The following is a 21,866-nucleotide window of genomic DNA, read 5'->3' as shown; positions in this document are numbered from 1 at the left end:
AATCAAGGAGCACGAGGGGATCGTCAACAATAACAAGAGTCTGAGGGTTTTCTGCCGTGTTCGTATATATAAGGAGCCCATACAAGAATGTCCCGGAGGGATCGACCAGGGGCGAACAAGGCACCTTCAACGGATCGTCCTCGCACCTTCTTCGATCATTTCTAGACTACTCTTTCTCGGATAATATCCCTTCACCCGTGTCTTGATTGATAATCAGCGGTATCAGGATATATTCACCTATCCCGTCGACCTGATCATAATCGCCACCCATCAACGCCAGCGTTGCCGTCAGCCAATACCCACAGCTAATCCACCGCCACCGCTACCACCAGTCTCACCAAAGGATCCCCTCCTTCTCGCAAGTCCGTTTGTGCCTCTCTTGACCGGTTACCTACCCATCCCTTCATTCCGAATCTCGATCCACCCATCCCGTCTCCAGGAACCAATCTCCGAACGACCGAACATCATCATCGATCTACTTCCGGCCGCCTCGCCTCGATCCCGTCTTGTCCGGAGCGCTCAAAGGACCCCTTTTGCACGATCCCGGGAGTCGTCAGAGTTTAAAGGACGATCCCCCTGTCGAGAAGCTTAGCCTAAAGGGCACATAGTAAGAGCGACTTGCGGTTCTTGTGGCAGGGAGGGTCTGATAGGACGACTTGCACCTTTCCAAAGATATAGATACGTAGGACCGCTAACTGCGGGCACAGGATAGATAAATCGATATCGAAGCTCGGATCAAGGTGAGTCGGTTTGATCACTGAAAAGAGCACAGGTCGCAGATCGCAGACCATCTGATCGTCCTCGCAACCTTCTTCCCTTCATCATGCTTTACCATGACGGACACGTCATACTACTCGCCCGAACCTCTTCCCACTGACCCGACCCGAAAACCCGAACGGTGTAAACCCGGGCACTAAAGTGAGACAAGGTGAAACGCGATCGACAGCGGACGAAAGGAGGTTTCTTTTACTGTATCACCGGCTATCTCGACGCACGGACTGCAAGCCGCTAAGGGGAAACGAGCGATCAAACAGGGGAAAATCAGCAACAGGTAACGTGATCACAGGAGTACGAACGCACACACGCAGGCAGGATTCCACGACCCGTTTTTTGATCGAGGTGAAACTCTAAGCGAGAGAAGGATTTCGTGCGAGAAAAAGGGCATAGCCACCCGTCATCATCATCATCACCGTCTTTCAGGAACAGGCAGCGAGAGCAAGAGAGGAGGAGGATATGGATGTCTGCGATGCGTAAGTCGACTATTTGCACAGCATTTTCGAATAACGATCAGCAGATCAGCGAATCTCTCTACAGCAATTCAGCAACCTGTAGTCTTATGCTCGATCGCTGACATGTTCTCGAACTTTCCTCTCAACCATCCTACCACGTACCACGATGGACACAATCACGTTTAATGTGCATACGCCAAACGGCTCGACATTGCTTCATGTTCGACGTCCCGACGTTCCTATACTGACGGTCACCATCGATCCTCCCACAACTGGCTCGACCTATACACCTCATCCTCCACCACCACCACACCCTTCATCACCACCACCGCCTTATCCTTTCGAATCCTTTCCCGCCGTACTCTCTCCGATCGCCTATACACCTCCGCACCGTCGTGGTCCGGTCTGTCCTTTCCCACTCCCACCTTGTCACACCTGCACCTACACAAACTGGCCTGAACGACCCATGCCATCGAATTACGCCTACTTTCCATCTCCGCCCTCGACAACGTCTTCCTTGCGCCCTGATCCGGTTTCCGAACGAGACAGTCAAGTCTCGTTACATTTCGCCCTGAAATACTTGTCGGCCCATACGGGGTCGAACGTGTGGGGTACGATCAGGCAGCATTTAGGGAAAGTTCATGCCGAGGGCAGGAGGAGCAGCGTGCTGGATCTAGGCTGTGGAACGGGGATATTCTGTTACGACCTCGGAGGCCAGGAAGAGTGAGTGGGCGTGTATGAGCCCGATCGGCTCGAGTATCGGCAGTCTGGTTCTGATCCCGTTTCGATCGTGTTTCGTGTCTTCCGCGCAGATACGCAGACGTGATCGGAGTAGAGTGAGTTAGGAGCCCGTGCCTGCGTACAAACTTTCCATCTCATCTGGAGTACAGTATCGACCTGGGCAACGTAGGAATAAGTGTTGAAGAAGGAACACCGCACAACAATGTCGATTTTACCGCTCTCGGTCAGTCTTTTCGTCTCTCTATTCATGAACCTCTTATGCATGTCCTCACTCGGCTACATTGTACTCGGCTACATTGTTGATTCAAATAGACGTCTCTCACCCGCTCCCATACGCCTCGGGATCCTTCGACGTCGTTCACATCCGGAACCTTTCGACCGGAATCACCAATTACCTACAACTGGTCGAACGATGTGCGAGGATATTGAGGCCTGGTGGATTGTTGGTTGTTACCGAGCTGGAACACTTTTACGTTGGTCTCTCGTCCTGCTGAAAGTATCGGCTATCGGGACAGGATTGATAGCTTATCATAATCCTGCTTTGTTTTTTGTAGCATTCGGCCATACCTGGATATACACCAGCGACTTGTCTAAGAACATGGCAAACGGCGCTCCGCGAAGCATTGCGTGGTCGAGGGAGTGAGTCGGCTTTCAGGGATCAATCTTAAATCTTCGAGCTACTTGACGCTGATCACAACCTGATTCGTTTTGCAGTCGACCCAGACGTCCCCTCTCGATTGAGGATGTTGGTTGCAAATAGTGCTGTATTGTAAGCCGGATTCGACCCTTCTTCCGAAGTTTAGCGGTTGATGAGGAGGCCTGTGTTTGCAGTCAACCGGATATGATCGTGGAAGAGATTGGAATACCTACGGGAGGCGCACATGTAGCTTCAGGTAAGTGGGATAGCGTCATAAACACCTTGATCTATGAAACTGAAATTGCGCATCATCGCAACCAACAGATCACTTCAGTCCGGAACAAATTGCCGCCTCTTTCGAAGTGATGCAACCCATACTGCTCGAGCACGGCTACGGGTTTGAAGACATCACCGGTCTGAATCAGAGTTGCGTCGCCGAGGTTAGCCATCAACCGGATCTCGCCTGATAACCGCTTTCGATCCTGACATTTGAAATGAGCGAAATAGTTGACCGAAGTCGACAATCGATACTTTCAACGGATAACCACCGTCTGCGCCAACAAGGTGAACTTCTAGATCACTCACAAGTCCGGGCAGGGTCCCAATACCGACCGTTCTCCTCCGCCGGCCCTTTGCCTTTCGCCACTTTCGAATTCGCCCCAAGCCATACAAGACGTTTGAACGTTTTCTCTTTTCACCCGCCTTTGCTTGTTCCGGAGACTGTGTCTACTCGAGGACAAGGCGAGATCGCTCACGCTGTATCGTTTTCGCAAATGTATACCGCCCGCCTGTCACTTCGCATGTATCGCTTCTTGTGTAACACGCGATCACGGACACTCGACCCGATTATGTCTTTTGTAGATACGAGTACACTTATAACATAGACGCCACATGATGGCATCCCTTCTGCTTAGAACGTAATGCGATAGCTCTTTCCCTCCAATATGCTCTCCTTAGCCACTTCCGTTGATCCTGACCAGTAGAGTACCGCTCGTTGATTGGCTTTTCTTGTGCCGGGTACGTCTACCGTTAAGGTCAACATCTTGTACGTCCCGCTGTCCGGGTCTCGATAAAAGTCGACCCGACCTTCTCCGCTGGTAAACGTACCTGGAGGAGGTAGGTTCTTCTTAGGCGTCGAGAGGTTGTTCTGCTTGGGCAAAGACGGTCGAAGGGCACCGAAAATGGCAGACAACCATCCTTGTTCCTCCTTCTTTACGACCGCTTGCTCGGTGACCTTTTCCACGTCGGGCTGCTCGTCTACCGGTTCACCGCCCATATCCCTGACGGCCTGCTTGACCCAAACTTTGCCCTCTCTCCATCGAGCCTTGATCCATCCCATCGTCGTGTCCTTCTCATCCATCCCTCTGCCATGCACCCAGAATCGCATGACCAGGTGTTCGTTGCCCGTCTCAGGGTTGCGAACGACCTGGCTCTGGACCGGTGACGATCTTCGCGACGACGAGGCGGAAGGAAGGTGTGTGAAGGAGTATGGTCGGAGGAGATGGAGGTCCATCTGGAAGATAGGTGTCAGCTCATCGAGCCCGGCGTCATGATGACAAGCTGAGGCGAACATACTATCTCGCTATCCTCGATCAGATCTATGGCTTCGTTGAGCAGTACTGTGGGGCTATTTCGCGAGAACAGCTCGGTACTGAGCGAGTAGGCTAGCAATACGAAGAGGGCTCCTCCGAAGACAACCACCTGGGAAAGATAGGATTATTACATCATCCATCTCAAAGATCGTACTCGAGCCGAAGATGCTGACTGTGAGATTGCCAGTCTGAGCGGTCGTCCGAACGACTGATCGTAGAGCTCAAGGGTAAGTAAAATTATACTACATACACGGAACTCTGACTCACTTTTTCCGCCGATGTCAAGATCCTTCCATGGAGCCCACTTCTTCGCCCGCACACGACCCCCTCCCATAGGGAACGGCCCTAACCTCTCTGGTCCAAACTTGGCATTGGCTCCTGGCGCGGCTTTCGCTTCGCTCTCCAGACGGTTCCGAAAGTCGGACGCGGCTTCAGAAGAGCCCGAGAACGGTGGCTCCTGCTGACCCTTTGAAGCGAAAGATCGGCGGGCAGCCAGGATGATAGATTCAGACCTTGCTGATGTTCGGCTCGAGCCTGGCACTTGACGTCGGACAGCGGCCGAGAACATGGGATAAAAGGCAAACGTTTGCTGCATGGCGCTTTGTTCTGGTTGTCGGTCTTCAGGTCAAGTCTATCAAGCTCGAGGTATCAATTCTTGCACAAGTAGATTCGTATGACGATACTAAGATAAATTCAATAAACTAAGGGCATTCAGACGTTCCCGAGGCATATTCGTCACAATCACTCGTCGCTCAACCGACTGGTCACGTGATCCCGGTTCACTTCTTCCCTTTGCTTACGATAATGCGATGTGATGATGGAGTGGCTCTGTAATACAACGTTTCTCTGCTTGCTCAAGCTGGGCGATGACTAATTGAGTAGCGAAGACAAAGAGTGCGTTTTGGGAGGCTGTTGCTGAGGTGGAGGTGTTCGATGTGTCTCTGCGTATGCAAGAGGTGGTGCCGGTATTTCAATCGACATATGCCGCGAAGGCGTATAATGATGGTCTGCTCAGGGTAGGGTCAGCGGTGTAGCGAAGCGTGTGAGATGGAGTTGACTCACGCTCAGGTGAAGTATAGGTGAACGATCCTCGTGTTTGTGGGGCTAGGAAACGCGATGCGGGCACGATTGAGTGACGACACGCTCAACAAATTTGGTCGCTTCTGGCTTACGAATTCCCGCCGTGTTCCAGTGGTATGATTCCTTGTTCACCTGGTTAATTAGTTCCTGCACAGTGGCATTGTCCAGACCCAAAGTCTCGACACCGCTGGCCCAGTCGTCGTCCGTGGAGGGCGTATACCGCGGAACATATTTGGTCTCTTGAACATCAGAGTATTCTCGTGTCATTCTCGACCCGTCGTGGCCTAGACATTCGGGATTGAGATTCAGACCAAGTCACGTATTCACGATGACAGAATTCACTCACTGATTGTGTCATGTCGCTCGGGATCCCGGTCGAGCTGTTCGTGCGTGAGAAAGTCGCTGGCATCACCGGGTCGTCCATCGCTCAACCTCTTCCTCTTCTTGCCGTTTGCAGCCGGTCCTCTTGCCTTTTTAGGCTTGGGCCACATGGTGTTTTCGCGGGACAATGCTGCATCAGCCGCAGCGGCGAGATCGGGGTCCGCCTTGACCCGCTCTTCCTCGTCTTTCTGCTGAGCGAGCTCGGCGACGCATTGTAGCCTTTGCGCCTTCATCTCGATACCGAACTGGATCTCTTCGGGAGTATCGATATTTTCACCCAGGGCGTCGTACTCTTCTTGCGACAGAATGTTGAGCGTGGGTAACTTGTCTGGTTGACCTTCTTCAGCGAATGGGTTTGGCGATCCGTGAGCCTCGAGATAGTGGTAAATGATATATAGGAACGCCCTGGCTCGCTCGGAAGATTTGATGAGTAAAGGCGTGAAAAGCGTCAACATGTTGACGTAATTGGGGTAGTCGCGGAAGAACTTTTCGTGCGCTGGTTCTGGTCGGAGGGCGAAGGCGAGCAGGAGATTAGAGATACTGGTGACAGGACTCCTCCCGGTCTCGCCTCGTTCCCAGATTTCTTTAAGCCCGGTAGGAGCCGTCTTGCTATCCTCATGTTCGAGTAACACAGCCTTGAGCATGATTTTGAGCCGGGGTGCGTCTGCGATGGCACATCGGTTAATAAATGTTTTGAATAACGAATCAAACGGAGCTGACCTTGCAGCGCTCTCCGGGTTGCCTGCGTCTTTTGGAGTGACGGGATCGAGTGATACGAGCGCAGCATGGTTCGCATCAGCTACACATGAATTGCCATGTGATTAGCATACGCTTTGTGCGGCGAGACCTTGTCCCAATCACTCACTGGATAGACTGAAAGATTGGTACATAACCAGGATACAAATATTAGCCGCGAAGCCGAACGGATGAATCTGAGCTCGTACTCACAAGCAAACGTTGTGTTTATCCGTCCAACATTGATCTGAGTGACGCAGCGCGTCAGTTTACACCATCGTCCTTGGTTTCATAGATGAGACAGGACGTACCATCATGCACACTCTCGACAACCCTTCCTTGAGCCCCTCGTAATTCTCGACTTCTTCGCCCTCATCGCCACCCGCTTGCGAAGCCTCGTCCCCTGCCGCACCATTGACGCTTCCCGCAACCGAGGCCAGTCCTGATACATGCTCGACCTTGGTAAGATCCTGTCCGTTCGAAGCGGCCTCCTTCTTCCTCTTTGCGGCTAGTGCCGCCGTCGTCCCCGCCTTGTTCTTTCCCGGCAAGGTTCCCGGCTCCAAGCCCAACAACGCTTCTTTGCTGGATTTTGTCGCTCGAGGCGATCCAGAGAGGGTGTAACAGTAGAGTTCGCCAAACGTGAGCTTTGTCTCTGGTGGAAGCGGTCGAGGATGAAAGGGGATCTGAGGGGCCGAGAATGCCTTTGTCGAGTCCGTGAAAACCGCCTCGAGGAAGTCGAACTGAATCTCGAAAAGGTTAGGAAACCGTCGTGATAGTCCTCAAAGGCGGCAACAGACCGCGCGAATGACTCACCTGGATATCCGCCCTGCCACACATCTCGCCGTCGTCCTTTTTCATGACATGGTACTGCGGCTGGTTCTTGGTGACTCCTCCAGGTCCCGGTCCGATCCCATCCCCCGCATTCGAAGGCGGCGCAGGGACAGCCTTCTTCTTCCTTCCACCTGGTTTACTCGTCGAGACCGGTGTCCCCGGTACCGAACCCTCGACCTCTTCATTGGTCGCGTCAGGGTCAATCTTCTTCCTGCCTCTCCCTGTTCCAGGTCCACCTTTCCCTCCACGCCGTTTCTTGCCCGTAGCCGTCAATGTCGATCCTGATGCGCCAGGGACGTCAAGGGCGGTCGAAGCGGTGATTGTCGACATGGCGTCTTCGTCAGCGATCTCGTCTACCTCCATCGAGTCGACCGGGTTCGGGCCGGCGAGTTCATCTTCGCCGGGGACCACGATTGCAGGGGTCAAGCTGGTAGCCGGAGTGGTAGTTACGAGCGGTTTGACAGCCGACTTTCTGGCGGCCTTTTTCGGACCGGTCGTCCCATCCGTCTTTCGCCTGCCTCTACCTGACCCTCCAGCCTGTGCCGCACCTCCTCGTCGGCCACGTCCTCTTCCCCCGTTCCCTGCCGGCTCTACCTCGGGATCGACGGTCAACTCGTCCTCTTCCTCCTCTTGCTCGTCTCCCAGTTCGTCTTCCCCGTTTTCCACCGCCTCGTCCAATCTTGGTCCGGTTCCACCGCCTGCCATCTGCATCAACCCCCCGACAGCGTCCGTCATCTCGTCGCTCATCCCCCTCATCCCTTCTTCCTGATCCTGGTCTACTTCCGATCTTGACCTCGTTCCCGAGTCCATATCGGCGTCGCCTTCAGCTTCAATGTCGCCGTCCAGCTCGTCATCGGCGATCGTAGCCCAGGTAGGTCGACTCGGAGCTGGAGGCGGGACCGTGGCTTCAGAGGAAGAAGACGTGGCTAACGAGCCCGTTTCCTGTGTCCGGGGCCGATTGGCTGTAGGTGGGGTTGGTAGCCGGACTGACGGGGATGCCTGATTCAGGCCAGACATGTCGTAATATACCCCTAGCTGGTATCCGTACGTAGTGCAGGTGGAATTGTCTTGGTATGTCCTAGGTTATCCGTATTATCATGTACCTCGGACTGTGATAGCTTTCCGGTCCGTTCGATCGACAAGGGGAGATTGCGTCAGACCCGTTGTTCTACGTGCCCAGGCGAGCAATTTGTCCTGGAATGTCTGTCGCTTCGACCTCGCTCCCAGTGTTTCGACGTCGTTTTCTGGATCTTGATCTGATTACTCCGCTTGTTGTGTTGCAGCTCGACCTCGAGGGCAGAGCGATCCTCGATGAATAGGGGTCGAAATGCGTGCGTGCGTTTGTGATGAGTCGCCGTGTCGATTACTCGGAGATGGTCAGGAGGATATTAATCAAATGTTGTTACTATGATGGGTACCGGGTATGAAGATGTTGGATGATTATGATGAGAAGGAATGATTGAAATGATGCGCAGTCGAGGGTCGAGAGGGTGGATGGTCAAAGGCGATTGCGTCGCCCTTGGGTGGAGTTGGGTGGGAGAGTTTGTCGATCGACGGTCCCCGAATTTGTCACGAGGACGGTCGAATCGAGTGGTTTTCGCCAGATACAGTGTGGTGTGATGTGGATAAACTGGAGAATGTGATCTCGAGCCGCTTTAGAAATTAGAAATCAGAAGAGAAGGAGACGACAATTCATATGATGACATTCCAAGCGGGGGGAGATCTGAAACGATGGCCAAGCATCCCGAGCTCAGGCCCGTTTGCTAGTCGGGAGGCTGATTTTGAATATGAGGAATCGCAAAATGCTAGTTCCCCGCGTGGCATTGGCTTTCAACATAACGTGCCTCTACCGAAGTGCTCTACTTCCCATACCAGGAACACCTGGTCTTGCAGCTGGTTACTAGAGACGAATCACCACGACTGACTCGCATTCCGTCACCTCTTGCCTCTTGCAAACTGAAAGCGAGGTGGGTGATGTTGTGCGATCTGAGCAATCATTTATTGACCCGTGAGCCGGAAGCGATGACATCGATCCGGGATTACAAGTATGCCGCGCGCGCCGAAAACGAGGGAATCCGATCATCGGATATACCCATTTCTGATTTCTATACGACAATCTGAACGGTCGGCCGATATCGCACTCGTCACCCCAGGTCCGTGTTTTACAGAGCGAAGCCCGTCGATCAGACCGGAGCGAGTTGGGGTTGAGGTGACGCATAGAGTGCATCGAATGCATACACCATCAGAGCCTCTGCGCAAGGTGTACATCGCGTTGGGTTCGCGTGAAACCTCGCTGAGACGAAGCTCCTTGGGTCTCTTCCTTTTTCTGGATCTTGCGTCACTCGTTACGCCTAGGGTGATCTGACATGGTGGCCGTCAAATGCGCGCAACCGTTCGAGCCGGTGTCCTCCACTTCAGTAGTGTGACTTTGGGTTGGAGCGAGTTTGCGATTTATCTCTATGATAACTGGTCGGCAGCAATTCGGGTGCGATCCGATCGATTCTGGTATATTTGTAAAGTGGTGTACAACGATGTAGAGCCTGATTGCTGATTGTGAGCTTTGTCGAGGAAAAACGGGGTGTGGGTTATCTGTCGACCGATAGCTGAGATCCGTGTTTGCGAGACGTTGTCCACCCAAGACTTGTGCCGATGCGACCGGAACCGCTACCCGCCCCCTTTGTCGTCCGCTCCCCTATGTACCTTTTGCCCCTACGATCCTAGACCCGGTCCGTTCACCTCTGATCTCTTCCATCTCTCCGCTAATGCCCCTGTAGCCCGGCTCCTAGGCCTTCCAACTCTCCCCTGACCCGCTCTAACCGTCCTCCCATCTCCCCTACAGCGCTCCCCTCGGAGATCTCCAAGACGCCCTTCCTAGTCGCCTGTACGAAACCTTGCGCGTAGTCAAGAGACTCGGCAGGACCTGCGGGGGAGACGATCGGGTCGATCTTCTTGTCCTGACTTGTAGGCAAGGTCGATGTCGATACGGACGAGTCGGTGGTTTGAAGTTGCAAGAACGGGTCCAGCAGCGTTCGGTCCCGGGCGAGCACGGCCAGGTCGGCCTGGATTTGCGAGAGAGTCATCAGAGGAGAGGGTACAGACATGGTGTGATGTGATGGTGTTCGACAACTTGGAAGACGAACAGTGCGAGAAGCAAGCAACAGTCATGAATACTACTTCACTACTGATGAGTGACTATACCGATCCAGGTCTAGCCAGGCTGACTCAGATACCGTTGGCGGACATTGTTTCGTTTATTTGATGTCCGCGTGCGTGTGTCACGTGGGGTGACGAGTACACAACCCCCGGTCCAGAGCAACAACCTTGAGCTCGGGATGATCCGAACCAAGCATCTCCCCAGAACGTCGTGAACGATCTTGCAGCTCTTGACAACGTGACAACCCAGCAATACCACGACATATTCCAACATGCAAGACGACAGTACGGATTCGGCCGAGCAAGCCTTTGTCGCATACTTTACCACGGTCATCGGTCGACCCGTTACCTTTGAGAGCTTGCGGAATGGACGGATCATCGCCGAGGCACTGAATCATGAGCAAGTTCGATGTTTCTTATCGTATTCACAAGCTGGAATTGCAATTGACATCGATGGCCCCCAAACTTTTCGAATCCTTGCAGAGAGCCTGAACACTTCCCACCTCCTATCGACGAATCCGAGCTAGCCGAACCAGCGGCTCGACAACGCTATCTCAAGCGAATCTACCACGACCTCCTCACCTGTCCCTCTTGCTCGCTCGCTGCGTACCTTCCTCCCCCAGATGTCTCCATCATCGCCAGCTCATCCTCAGCAGGCTCGACCTCGTCCACACAATCATCATGGCAGGCAGAGCTGCTGGGTCTGTGCAAGGTCGTACTCCTGGTCCAAGCCGTATGGAGCAAGAAGAATGCCGGTGTAATCGGGGTCATCACCGAGCTAGGAGTGGACGATCAGAGGGTGTTGAAGGAGATCATCGAGTCGGTCAGTCGAGGATGAGGTATGCGTGTGAGCCTTTGTAATTGCTGAATGACGTTCTTTTCTGGATTTAACATAACGTTGTGCAGGCTCTGACGAGTATGGCCTTGTCGGAGGAATCGGAAGCCAAGGATGAAGTCGATATACAGTCAGTCACCAGCTTGTGGCTGATATCTACGTCATCGGCTAACATGGGCACTCCGCCTGGTCTGTCGATAGGGCGGAAATGTTGTATAACTTGCAGATGGAACGCAGAGAGAGGAGTTCGGAGAGGGAAGAATTGGTCAAGCAGGTGGAGGACTTGCGAATTCAGGCAGAAGAGCAAGCTACTGCGGCTGCGTCTGGTTCGAAACCAAAGGTGGAGCATGAATCCCCGTGGAACGCATTGGGCGCGACTGCTGAGAGAGCTAATACTCGCATTCTGGCGGCAGATCACAATAGGCACCCCAGCTCGAGCGAGACTAGGCGTCAATGGATCGCGGATGTCCACCCCGGCTCGCGGTTCCGACGACGGCGATGACACAGACCCGAACCCCTCTTCATCTCCTTCCGATCTTCCCGTCACGCCTATCCGGAAAAAGCCTCTGGGTGGGAAATCGTCGGCAGACACGCCTGCTAGCCCGATGGAGAGGATGAAGAACCTCGAAATCGAACGATTGAAGCAGGAATCCAATGAGCGGGCGGACGAGGTAGCGCGGCTCGAAGAGGTGGTCGCACAAGGTCAAAGGACGATCGCACAGCACGTTCAGAGGGTGAGTGTGGCACGAGGGCGATAGTGCTGGTCATCGCGAGGTTCTAAACGCGCAACGCTTTGGCTCCGGTTACAGATCGCAATACTGGAGAAAGAAACGCATGATATGGATTCCTTGCGTGACGAGATTGAAGTCCAGAAGCACGCTTCGGATAACCTCAAGAAGAGCGAGGCGACCTTGGAAAAGATGAAGAAGCGGTTGGAAGAAGTTCCGGATCTACGAGATCGAATACAGGTGGGTCCGGATTTGATCTGAACGAGAGGTTTCGAAGACAAGGCTGATGAGGTCCGTTCTGCTCGACTCGTGTGTGATAGACGCTAGAGGCGCAGAACAACGAGTTGACAGAGACGAACGCGTTGTTGGAGGACAACTACAAGGAGCTAAGCAGTTCTTCCAGAGGGGTCAGGGTCGGGCCGGTCGACTCGACTGGGAACGACAACGAGCTGGATGAATTACATTCCGGACCTTCTGATCGATCGAAATCCGAGCTGGAAGATCAGCAGCTCAGATGGGATCTACGGCAACGCGAGGACGAGATCGAGGAGCTTCGGCAGAGGGTGCAGGAGCTGGAGCATGACCTGGGTGCACGCGCGCCGGTACCGGGTGGAACGTTGGGCGATGTCGAGGGGCTGAAGGGCGACGTGTCGTTGGATGATTCCGAGTGAGTCTCGAGCAGTCGGTCGTGCAAGGTGTCCCGGTGAGATCTTTGACTGATACTTGGGCCGTGCCCGCAGGGTAAACGTCGCGGCAATATCCCTCGACCAGAATGGATCCCTGCACGCGGACGACGGCTTGACGGATCAACAGTTGACGCAACTCCTTCGGGTCAAGGAGGACAACGTCCTGCTCAGGGAACAGGTCAAGGCGCTGGACCAAAAGCTGATGGCCGCCAAGGACTTGCTCAAGGAGCAAGAGGAGAGACATGGCGGGACGGCGGCGGGTTCCGTTCCGGCAGATGGCAAGCGGATACAAGAGCTGGAAAAGACCATCGACAGGCTTAAAGTGGGTTGGGCGTGCTTGTCCGGGTCATGCTTGCGGCGGTGCTGACTTCTAGACTACTCATGGCAGCAACAACAGAGCGAAGCCGACGAGCGGTTCCATCTGGAGCGGATCATCGCGCTGAAGTCGTGGAAGGACTTGGGGCGTAGGGCGGCTAGACCGACGAGAGATCGTACTGTGGCAACAACGTGATGAAAGAGAGAATTAACCATATAGTGGTGACGTTGTCGACGTGGTTGTACGATGCATATTCTAAAGCCGACGTGTCGGTATTGTGGGCTAGAGGAAGCGCAGTACCCCGGTTGACAAGGAGGGACTCGATCCGAAAATATGAGCCAGGCCGTGTAAGAAGCGCGCGCAGCGCGCCAGGGGGACCCCTTTGGGGTCCCTCTTAGATAGAGTTGGTGCTTGCTGATTGGAGACGAATCGATTGGGTGGACTACCTGTTGATGAGATCGATGTCACAGAGGGTTGGTGGGGGACATATGACTCTCTATAGCTCAGTTGGTAGGCGAGGGGATGTAACGTGACCACTGAACCTTGTACAAGAGTTGGTGCTTGCTGATTGGAGACGAATCGATTGGGTGGACTACCTGTTGATGAGATCGATGTCACAGAGGGTTGGTGGGGGACATATGACTCTCTATAGCTCAGTTGGTAGGCGAGGGGATGTAACGTGACCACTGAGCCTTGTACAAGAGTTGGTGCTTGCTGATTGGAGACGAATCGATTGGGTGGACTACCTGTTGATGAGATCGATGTCACAGAAGGTTGGTGGGGGACATATGACTCTCTATAGCTCAGTTGGTAGGCGAGGGGATGTAACGTGACCACTGAACCTTGTACAAGAGTTGGTGCTTGCTGATTGGAGACGAATCGATTGGGTGGACTACCTGTTGATGAGATCGATGTCACAGAGGGTTGGTGGGGGACATATGACTCTCTATAGCTCAGTTGGTAGAGCGAGGGACTGTAATTGCTCTCCTGAGCCCAATCTGAATGCGTTCAGCGGGCTCGTATTCCTCTTCCAAGACAAGCAAGCATCGACCTAGGTCTGTTTGGTCCATAACAAAGCGGTAGACCAGAGACATGATCAGATTGTTTGAATAGACAGCTTGTGCGGTTTGCAAAGGCGTAGGGGGTTCAACTTTGATTGGGGTCAGTTCCAGAGCAGGCTCAGCCTCAGCGGAAGTGTCATGGGAAGCGGCTCCCAAGACATCCGACATCCTTAACAGCTTGAAGTTGTCTGATGGATGGTGTCAGATGTTAGGCCTGGCTGAGACTTCCGAATGACGGTCTATGATCGGGCAAGGTTGATGCCCAAGCGGTGTTAACGAGAGGGAGTCAAGCGGACAAAAGGAAGCGTCAACGATGCCGTTGAGCGTAAAAGAAAAAAAAGATTTCTCGCTACTCTGGATCGAACAGAGGACCGAGGGATGCCAAACGCTCGTACAATTACAGTCCCTCGCTCTGCCACTGAGCTACAGCGAGCATCATGCTCAACGTCAGTTGCATTACAAACTGAACTAATGCATGAACGTATAGCCGTCACTGTTTTGCTTCCGCCGTCCGCGCTAGCCCATACGCGAATGTTACGTTTCATCGCGTCTCACTTACCCCGTGTCTTGATCAGGATGTCGTCGGGTGGAGATTGGCAACAGGGAGCGTCATCGTGTGCCCCGGATCTGCCGATCATGAGATCACAGCACAGCCTCGGGAAGCAAACCATCTAAGCGAGATATGACATGGCTCATTCGACGGTTAGCGAGGTGCGGGTCTGTGATCGATCAAAAAGGATGAGTGGGCGATCGATCGACGGGTTAGGCGAATTAGGCGACGGTGAGAGGTAGCTATATAGAGCTAGGGAGATCGTCCCATCGAACCAGTTTGACCATCACGTCCCTGGCTTCCTGCCAACTGGGCTATGACGAATGGCGTCTTGTACAAGACTCGATTGTTTGCCTGACCGTATCTATCGCGCACTATCAAAGGGTCGCTCGTGCAGCCATCAAAGCGGCTCCCGACCCCACCGCCCAGTTACAGCTCGTGACCTTCTTTCAACCCGGAAATGTTGCGTTTCATCGCGTCTCGTTTACCCCTTGGTCCGACGTCTGTGGATCAGCATGTCTCAGGGTGCACGGTCGCAACAAGGTACGTCCGGACATAACGTCACAACACAGCCCCGAGAGATAAGCGTCTAAGCGAAATGTGACATGGCTCATCGAAAGGGGAAAGGGGCGAAAAGAATGCAGCGAGATGAGAGTCTGTGCGCATTAGGTGATCGATCCAAAAAGGGTGATTGGACCATCGATGCTCGATGGTCCAGACAGCGGTGAGAGGCTGGAGGCCAGAGGAAGATATATAAAGCTATACACCGTTTCCGTCAAGTCTCCTAGTCTCTAGCCTAAATAGCCCTTTGCGAACCTCAGGATTAGTTGGCGAACGGATCTATCGAGCCCTTGGGTGAGTTGAGACAATATGACGAGGTCGAATCAGCATCGCGTGACAACTGATCACGTGACGACTGATCAGATTCACACGTCACAAGATCACAAAAGATGTCTACAACCAAATCAACCAAAAGGAACTACGAAACTACTGCTACTGGCTCGACTCCGCCCCGAAAAAGCAAACATCAAAAACATGATCAACAAACAACCTCTGTCGGATCTGTCGCGCCCAGACCGGTACCTCGACAAAATCAACATCGTAACAGGATCTCTGATGCGACTGCCGTCTCTATTGATCTCGAACTGGACGAGGATGACGCTCCTTTCGCCTCGAGGGATCGAGATCGACCTGTCGACGGTTTCGCTGCTGCGGACCAGTTAGCTTCCCTACCTAGAGGTTCGACCGTAAGGCCGTTCCTCGCCGAGGACCAGGACGTTAACGATGATGAGCCTTCGAATACTACCAGAGGAACTACATCGCGACGAGGCAGGCCGAGAGGGAGGGGGGGAAGGGGACGGGGAATGGCGAGGCCGGGGCCGAGCAGGGGATTTGAGGAGAGCGAGGCGGATGAGGACCAGCAGGCCGCGGCGAAAGAGGCGGAAGACAAGGACAAGGCGGCCGAAGAGAAGAGGAAAGAGGCGGCCAAAGCGGCCAAAGAGAAGAAAGACAAGGCGGCCAAAGAGAAGAAGGACAAGGAGCTCGAGCTTCAGGATGACGCTGATGAGGATGGCGATAATGATACCGAGATCGAGCAGCGAGTTACGGCAGAGGCGGCGGTGAACCAGGTAAGTACTGCCTGCAGCATCGAATGGGGAGGCCACCTGCTGATGTAACTCCCCCATAGAGTATTATCGACATGATCAATGCGTTGACTGGACTGGGCAAGATGGGCAAACCGGGCAAACCGATCCCTGCCAAAGCACTTCCTCGATTGTATGCTGGTGGTTATCTGGGTGAGTCTTCTTTCGCAAATCGAGTCTCATTGCCCTCGCCGCCAGGTGTCGTGTCTCGTATGCTGACACCGACAACGGCAGTGTTGACCAAGAAGATGCTAGAGGCTGCGGAGAAGAGGGTCGCGCAGGATCAGAGAAGGGCAGATCAGATCGACAGGATCTTGGACTCCCCGGTAGCGCTTATTCCAGGTGCTGCCAAAAGCGCCCGGGAGCTAGACTTGGAAGAACGGCGTCTCGACCTAATGGAACGACGAATCGACGCCGACATCGTTCTCGCGAAGCTCAAAAAGGAAACCCTCGAATTCCATCGACAACTGCTCTCATCTAGTCCACAACTACTCAGCCAATACCTTGCCGCTCACCACGAAAAGGACGGGAACGAAAAGGACGGGAACGAAAAGGACGGGAATGAAAAGGACGGGAACGAAAAGGACGGGAACGAAACGAACGAGACCGAATGTCTTTCGTAATATATCTATCGGTGACATATTTTCAGGTCATGTGAGTCGGCGCCCTGATCGTGTGCGGTAAGACATCCCGCTAACCGAGTTTGACCTATCCAGGGCGTAAATATTCAGATTGCATAAGAATCATCAAAGTCGCTTGCATGTCTATGTCGCGAATGTCTTTCGTAATATATCTATCGGTCACGTAGCCGCGATTGTATAAGAATCATCAAAGTCGCTTGCATGTCTATGTCGCGAATGTCTTTCGTAATATATCTATCGGTCACGTAGCCGCGATTGCATATGAATCATCAAAGTCGCTTCTAGTTCGAAGTCGCCTTTACGCGTCGAAGTCACTGAGAGTAGCACTGAAATCGCTCAAGGTAGGCGATTCTGACAATTACATGCGCCAGTCAGTTCTGACTTTTAAGGAGCAAATGCCGAACAGCCACTAGCCACTCACGTCTCTCTTCATGATAAGTTTCAGATCCGACTGCGACTTGATCGAACCAATTCTCAAATTTGTTCGCCCAGTCAATCACTTCAACCCGAGTCGAAAGACCGTTGTCGACGTCGGCGAGTTCTTCGAGGTACTGATACGGCTCTTTGAATGGCTCTTGGGGCTCCGCCTGCTTCCCCTTACGGGCTGTATCGATTACGCAATATCAAGACCGGATGCGACATCATATCACCATCATCATGCCCGCTGCTTACAATTGGATGATTTTTTTCCGGCTACCTCAGTGAGATGCGGGCGATACTCTTCAGGGATATCATCCAGGTGCTTTTTCGCGCAGTGCAGTTCGAACGTTTGTAGATGCTTGGCCACGTAGTCCTCGCACCACGGGCAATCTTGATGATTCTTGGTGAGTCGTACCTAAGGAGATAGCGAGCTCAAGGAAACCGTCAACGATGAAGACGCGATGTGAACGCTCTAGGGTTCCCGTACCCATTCTTTTCCCGTGGTTTGCCTGTGAGAGCGGTGGGAAGGCGGGACGGGTGGATCGGGAGGACGGGAAACAGGTCAGGTCCAAGACTATGGGCATATGTCGACGAACAGTGGTTCAAACAAGGCACGGCACGTACCTCAAAAATCGTCTCCATTTGAGTTTCAGGGATGTGTGGAACTCGGACTTCCTGTGGTTATACGCGGACCCACCGTCCCAAAGCTTGTTCTTCTCTTCCTTACTGCAGGTGGGATCGGCGACGCATTTCTCGCAGAGGAGTCCACCGGGCTCAGCGCTACATCGGTGCAACAGATACTTGATCATTCCGATACGAGTAGTCGCGACGGTAGGAGCAGCTTTGCCAGCAGCTTCGGGATCAGCTTCGGGATCAGCTTCGGGATCAGCTTCGGGATCGGCCTCGGGATCAGCTTCGGGATCAGCTTCAGGACCAGCTAGACCGCCAAATCTCTCGACGTTCGAGGTCGAAGGGCCTGAGGTCGAAGTCTTCGAGGCCGTAGCTGCGACAGGTTCGTGTTGAGACTGGTCATGTTCGTCCTCATCTTCGTCCTCATCATCGTCCTCATCATCGTCCTCATCATCGTCCTCATCACGCTGAAATTCGACTTCGACTTCGTCCTCATCCTCGTCCTGCTCATCTGCGTTGACGGCCGCTAAGTTCTCCACCACATCCAGATCAATGTCGGTGTCGTCCAATTCGTCGTCGAGGGTCTCTTGTACATCAATTTCCACCGATACATCCTCCGAATGTTGTAGCAGGATGGCAGCCTGGTCTTTCTCGATGTCGTCAAAGGCTATTCAACGCCGAACGCTGCGTCAGTTACTTCTACTCGTACCGTCTGAGCGTGTACCTACCTGCAGCCATAGCTTGGGGAAGGGTCGAAGCTTTGTCGGCCTTGTCGAAATGGGCGGCCTGATCGACGCAGCGGGCATGGAAGGTTCAAGGCAGGCAAATGACGATGGAAGAACAAGGAGGGTGTAAGGGAGGCATTGACGTCGGAAGAACTGGTTGCAGAACACTGACCTTCTCAATATAGGAACGTTTGAGGAGTATCTTGTCGGTCTCGGCCGAGACTTCCTTTTTGGTACTTCGACGCATCCTTTCTACCCTTTTCCTCAGTTCCTTCTTGGCGTTGTAAAGGAGTACACTTGGATGGAGGGGAGGCGAAGAGGCGTGAGCTCTTCAATAAAGAGATGTCGGTGACGGGATACACTTACACGAGCGGAGGTTTGTCGGCGTGGTTCTTGTAGGCGGGAAGCTTCTTCCACGCATCCGAGTTGGATGCTTCGCAGTAACTGCAGCGGATGCCAGCCATCAGCGAAGCAAGTGGTTATATTGATAGGGCGACGCTCACCGGAGAATGTCGATCGTAGTGGCGAGCTTCATGCACTCGGGGTCCATCTTGATAGCATCCCCCAAGGGGACAGTAGTAAGCGGTTCACCGGCACGCATGAAAGCTTGATCGTAGATCTGTTCCTGCATGCTTCCGTCTTGTCCCTCTTCGTCCCCAAACATCGCGGCTGCCAGGTTATAAGCTGAGATACCAGCGAGGTAGCTATCCTCGAGTGTAGTACTGTTTGTAACACTCCATGAGTCAGTCATTCCGTCATATCTTAAAGCAGTTCAGTCCCAACCCGCCTGTTGGTCTTGTGTCCCGCCAGCTTTTTCGCGATGGTGGGCCCGAGCGTATTGTAATACATCTGCCAAATTCAAGTGCGGGTCGAGTAGAAAGATGGTAAAGTGTCACGCGGATTAAGCATACGATCGCCATGGCTGACCGGACATCTCTGTATGAATGAAATCCAAGCTCACCGTAAGGGAATATTTGCGATATCCGTAGAATGTAATACGTTGTGTGGGGCTTTCGATGATGCCAAGCTTGTCAAGAAGCCTTTTGAGACCGACCAGCGCGGCAGCAGCGGACAACGGTCCAGAGGATAGCCTATTTCTAGACTTTTTGGCGAGGAACACAGGGTCCTTGGCCCTGTGATTCCATGGAATCACAGCGGGACACCTCCCTGTGTTCTTCTCGAGGTCGTCCAACGTGATGTCGGTAATCCCGCGATGAAGGGCGAGGACTAGTAAGAACGACCCGATGTCGAATATTTGATTTTGTATGTGTTTCATACTGAGAACCAAATATGTAACCGCAATGGCGCGGACATGCTGGTACCCCTTGAACGTAGTCAGCTTGATCGATGTGTCGATGCCAAAGAATGATCCATCTTCCTTCCACTTCGGGCGCAGTTCGATATTCTCCCAGGGAAGAAAGGAGGAGTAGACCTTCGTCGTCAGGAGCGACCCTGGTCGACATGCGGTGAAGTAATGGACCAGGTGTAGGGTGGCGTCCTGTACATCGTTGTGAGTGATCGCAACTCCCCCTATAAGCGATTCAACCATGCGACGAAGGTCTGATTTGCCGAGAAGCAAGCGTTCAAAAGACGTCCCGATCGGGATGTCGTAGGTATCCTTCAGAAGGACCATGTGTTGGCGGACGAGGGTGTCGTAAGTGTGCAACTGTTCCTGTGTGAAGGCGGGCGAAGCCCTGTAGACGAGGATCGTCCTCATGTCCCACCTGTAGACGTCGAGAGATCGCATGGACATGGGGCCCTCCTTGCCTCTCTCCTTGTTCAGCTCGATACTCTTCTCGACCTGACGCATACAAGACATCAGCGCTTCGCGATGATCTCATATAGGTGATGGTGACTCACCTTCCAGGTCAAGAATTCGAGTACCCGCTCGCCCAAACCTTTCTTCGCTAGGGACCTTTTCGGTACGTATTTGACAGGGTTGCTGTGGGCCATAGCTTCATGATAGGCTGTGAACTCTCTGATGAGGGCCCAACAACGACGGATTGTAGATGGTGATTTGGGAATGACAAGACTTGACTGTTCCACAGTGAATGCAGCCCAGTTTGGATCCTTGCCTGCAAACACCTCCTCCCATGTCCTCGTCCCGCTGAGGTGACGGTAGCCAGGTTCAGAACGTAAAAGAGTAGCAGGGTGGAAGGTTAGCCGGGTTACGATGCTGACCGATCGTGAAGACCTGTACTGACCGCTCAGTAACCTCATGTTGGACAGCGAGGGCAAGGGATTCGAAGTCGGCTTCGTCGAGTTCGAACATCGTGCGGCCGGCAGACTTGACCGAGATCGAGAAGCCACTGAGTTTTTAACGTCTGAATGATATCGATGTTAGGTCGAGTGGTCGGTCGATGCGGTGCTTGAATTGCTTACGAGGAAGGACAGTAGTAGTACGTCGTACTGCTCGACAAGTGCAAAGTCCGTTCCTTTCGCCTTGTTCTGATGGGGGGCACTTTAGCTGCGAAAATTTAGTATTGGCCGTCTACTGCTCACCAAGTGCAAAGTCCGTTCCTTTCGCCTTGTTCTGATGGGGGGCACTTTAGCTGCGAAAATTTAGTATTGACGTCCATCCGGACGGAATTAAGAGATACAGATATATAAGAGATCTAAGAGAGGGGCCAGGCCTGAGCGCGCAGCGACCCTATCGTACGACCAGGTACAGGAGACCTGCCTTTGGCCGATCGCGTGATCAAAGGAGGGGGAGCTGATGTTTTCGGGTCGATTCCGCTGTCGCGCTGTCACACTCCTTGGCCTCCTCTGAGATCGATCCCCGAAACGGTTTCACTCGATCCACCTCGTCGCTCGTCGCACTCCTCGGCAAATCTGTGAAGGGAAGGGTCCTTTAACTTTTCGGCATCGCCTTCTCGTCCGCGGCTGCGCCCGTCACTGTTGTCGCGAATTCACTTGAAACCCAGAAGCGTAGAACCCTCACGTGATTCGGACCTGCCACCCCTGGTCCGAATCACGTGAGGGTTCTACCAACTTCACGCGCGACAGGCCTACACGTCATTTTCGTGTCGACACGGAAATGACGTATCACCAGATCTGGCTCAGAGGCGTTACGGCATGCTTATGGCATGATGACCGGACACGCGCAAAATTACTTCCGCTCGGAAGCAAATCACCGATTTTCTCGTCGCGCGCGCCGAACGCATGATGACTGGAAATAGGTCATGCGTTCGACTCGCATTGGAGAGATTTCTTTTTGCCCGAAATGCGCCGGGACCTTTTTCTTTGCTAGAG

The 21,866-nt window shown here is 53.3% G+C and overlaps 6 protein-coding genes and 1 non-coding gene across 7 annotated transcripts; 3 read left to right on the top strand and 4 right to left on the bottom strand.

Moving 5' to 3' along the window:
- Nucleotides 1-1,395: 1,395 nt before the first annotated feature.
- Nucleotides 1,396-3,526, top strand: HD553DRAFT_359801 (S-adenosyl-L-methionine-dependent methyltransferase; the record flags this gene model as incomplete). Its single annotated transcript, XM_046183940.1, has 9 exons — nucleotides 1,396-1,952; nucleotides 2,042-2,065; nucleotides 2,120-2,193; nucleotides 2,283-2,443; nucleotides 2,525-2,609; nucleotides 2,685-2,739; nucleotides 2,802-2,863; nucleotides 2,932-3,047; nucleotides 3,115-3,526. 9 exons carry the CDS (start codon nucleotides 1,396-1,398, stop codon nucleotides 3,181-3,183), a joined length of 1,203 nt encoding a protein of 400 aa, XP_046034568.1. The 3' UTR covers nucleotides 3,184-3,526.
- HD553DRAFT_275319 (uncharacterized protein) lies at nucleotides 3,518-4,767 on the bottom strand (the record flags this gene model as incomplete). The annotated part of the gene is made up of 4 exons (XM_046177896.1): nucleotides 3,518-4,120; nucleotides 4,183-4,308; nucleotides 4,373-4,407; nucleotides 4,467-4,767. 4 exons carry the CDS (start codon nucleotides 4,765-4,767, stop codon nucleotides 3,518-3,520), a joined length of 1,065 nt encoding a protein of 354 aa, XP_046034567.1.
- A 99-nt stretch (nucleotides 4,768-4,866) lies between these two features.
- On the bottom strand, nucleotides 4,867-8,462 carry HD553DRAFT_89575 (uncharacterized protein). Its single transcript, XM_046184574.1, has 9 exons — nucleotides 7,209-8,462; nucleotides 6,707-7,135; nucleotides 6,609-6,642; nucleotides 6,526-6,533; nucleotides 6,381-6,459; nucleotides 5,626-6,324; nucleotides 5,372-5,563; nucleotides 5,262-5,303; nucleotides 4,867-5,206 (listed from the first exon to the last, which is right to left on the bottom strand). Exons 1-9 carry the CDS (start codon nucleotides 8,241-8,243, stop codon nucleotides 5,070-5,072), a joined length of 2,655 nt encoding a protein of 884 aa, XP_046034566.1. The 5' UTR covers nucleotides 8,244-8,462; the 3' UTR covers nucleotides 4,867-5,069.
- Nucleotides 8,463-10,588: 2,126 nt separating this feature from the next.
- Nucleotides 10,589-13,315, top strand: HD553DRAFT_316160 (uncharacterized protein). Its single transcript, XM_046180581.1, has 9 exons — nucleotides 10,589-10,779; nucleotides 10,863-11,202; nucleotides 11,286-11,344; nucleotides 11,416-11,554; nucleotides 11,628-11,948; nucleotides 12,024-12,182; nucleotides 12,263-12,609; nucleotides 12,683-12,950; nucleotides 13,017-13,315. The coding sequence occupies exons 1-9, from the start codon at nucleotides 10,652-10,654 to the stop codon at nucleotides 13,137-13,139; spliced, it is 1,884 nt and encodes a 627-aa protein (XP_046034565.1). The 5' UTR covers nucleotides 10,589-10,651; the 3' UTR covers nucleotides 13,140-13,315.
- A 1,034-nt stretch (nucleotides 13,316-14,349) lies between these two features.
- Nucleotides 14,350-14,438, bottom strand: HD553DRAFT_t87. Its single transcript has one exon. It is a non-coding gene; the product is annotated as a tRNA-Tyr (tRNA).
- Nucleotides 14,439-15,213: 775 nt separating this feature from the next.
- HD553DRAFT_351785 (uncharacterized protein) lies at nucleotides 15,214-16,821 on the top strand (the record flags this gene model as incomplete). Its single annotated transcript, XM_046183645.1, has 4 exons — nucleotides 15,214-15,410; nucleotides 15,480-16,183; nucleotides 16,243-16,351; nucleotides 16,433-16,821. Exons 2-4 carry the CDS (start codon nucleotides 15,506-15,508, stop codon nucleotides 16,819-16,821), a joined length of 1,176 nt encoding a protein of 391 aa, XP_046034564.1. The 5' UTR covers nucleotides 15,214-15,410; nucleotides 15,480-15,505.
- A 155-nt stretch (nucleotides 16,822-16,976) lies between these two features.
- On the bottom strand, nucleotides 16,977-19,768 carry HD553DRAFT_316154 (uncharacterized protein). Its single transcript, XM_046180580.1, has 11 exons — nucleotides 19,576-19,768; nucleotides 19,402-19,463; nucleotides 19,118-19,336; nucleotides 18,981-19,058; nucleotides 18,787-18,910; nucleotides 18,618-18,675; nucleotides 17,884-18,556; nucleotides 17,747-17,768; nucleotides 17,512-17,674; nucleotides 17,261-17,443; nucleotides 16,977-17,190 (listed from the first exon to the last, which is right to left on the bottom strand). Exons 2-11 carry the CDS (start codon nucleotides 19,461-19,463, stop codon nucleotides 17,138-17,140), a joined length of 1,635 nt encoding a protein of 544 aa, XP_046034563.1. The 5' UTR covers nucleotides 19,576-19,768; the 3' UTR covers nucleotides 16,977-17,137.
- Nucleotides 19,769-21,866: the final 2,098 nt, after the last annotated feature.

Source organism: Filobasidium floriforme (genome assembly GCF_021052385.1).
Source record: "Filobasidium floriforme strain CBS 6241 chromosome Unknown HD553scaffold_19, whole genome shotgun sequence".
NCBI lineage: Eukaryota > Fungi > Basidiomycota > Tremellomycetes > Filobasidiales > Filobasidiaceae > Filobasidium > Filobasidium floriforme.
This window is presented reverse-complemented; position numbering and strand designations above follow the sequence as displayed.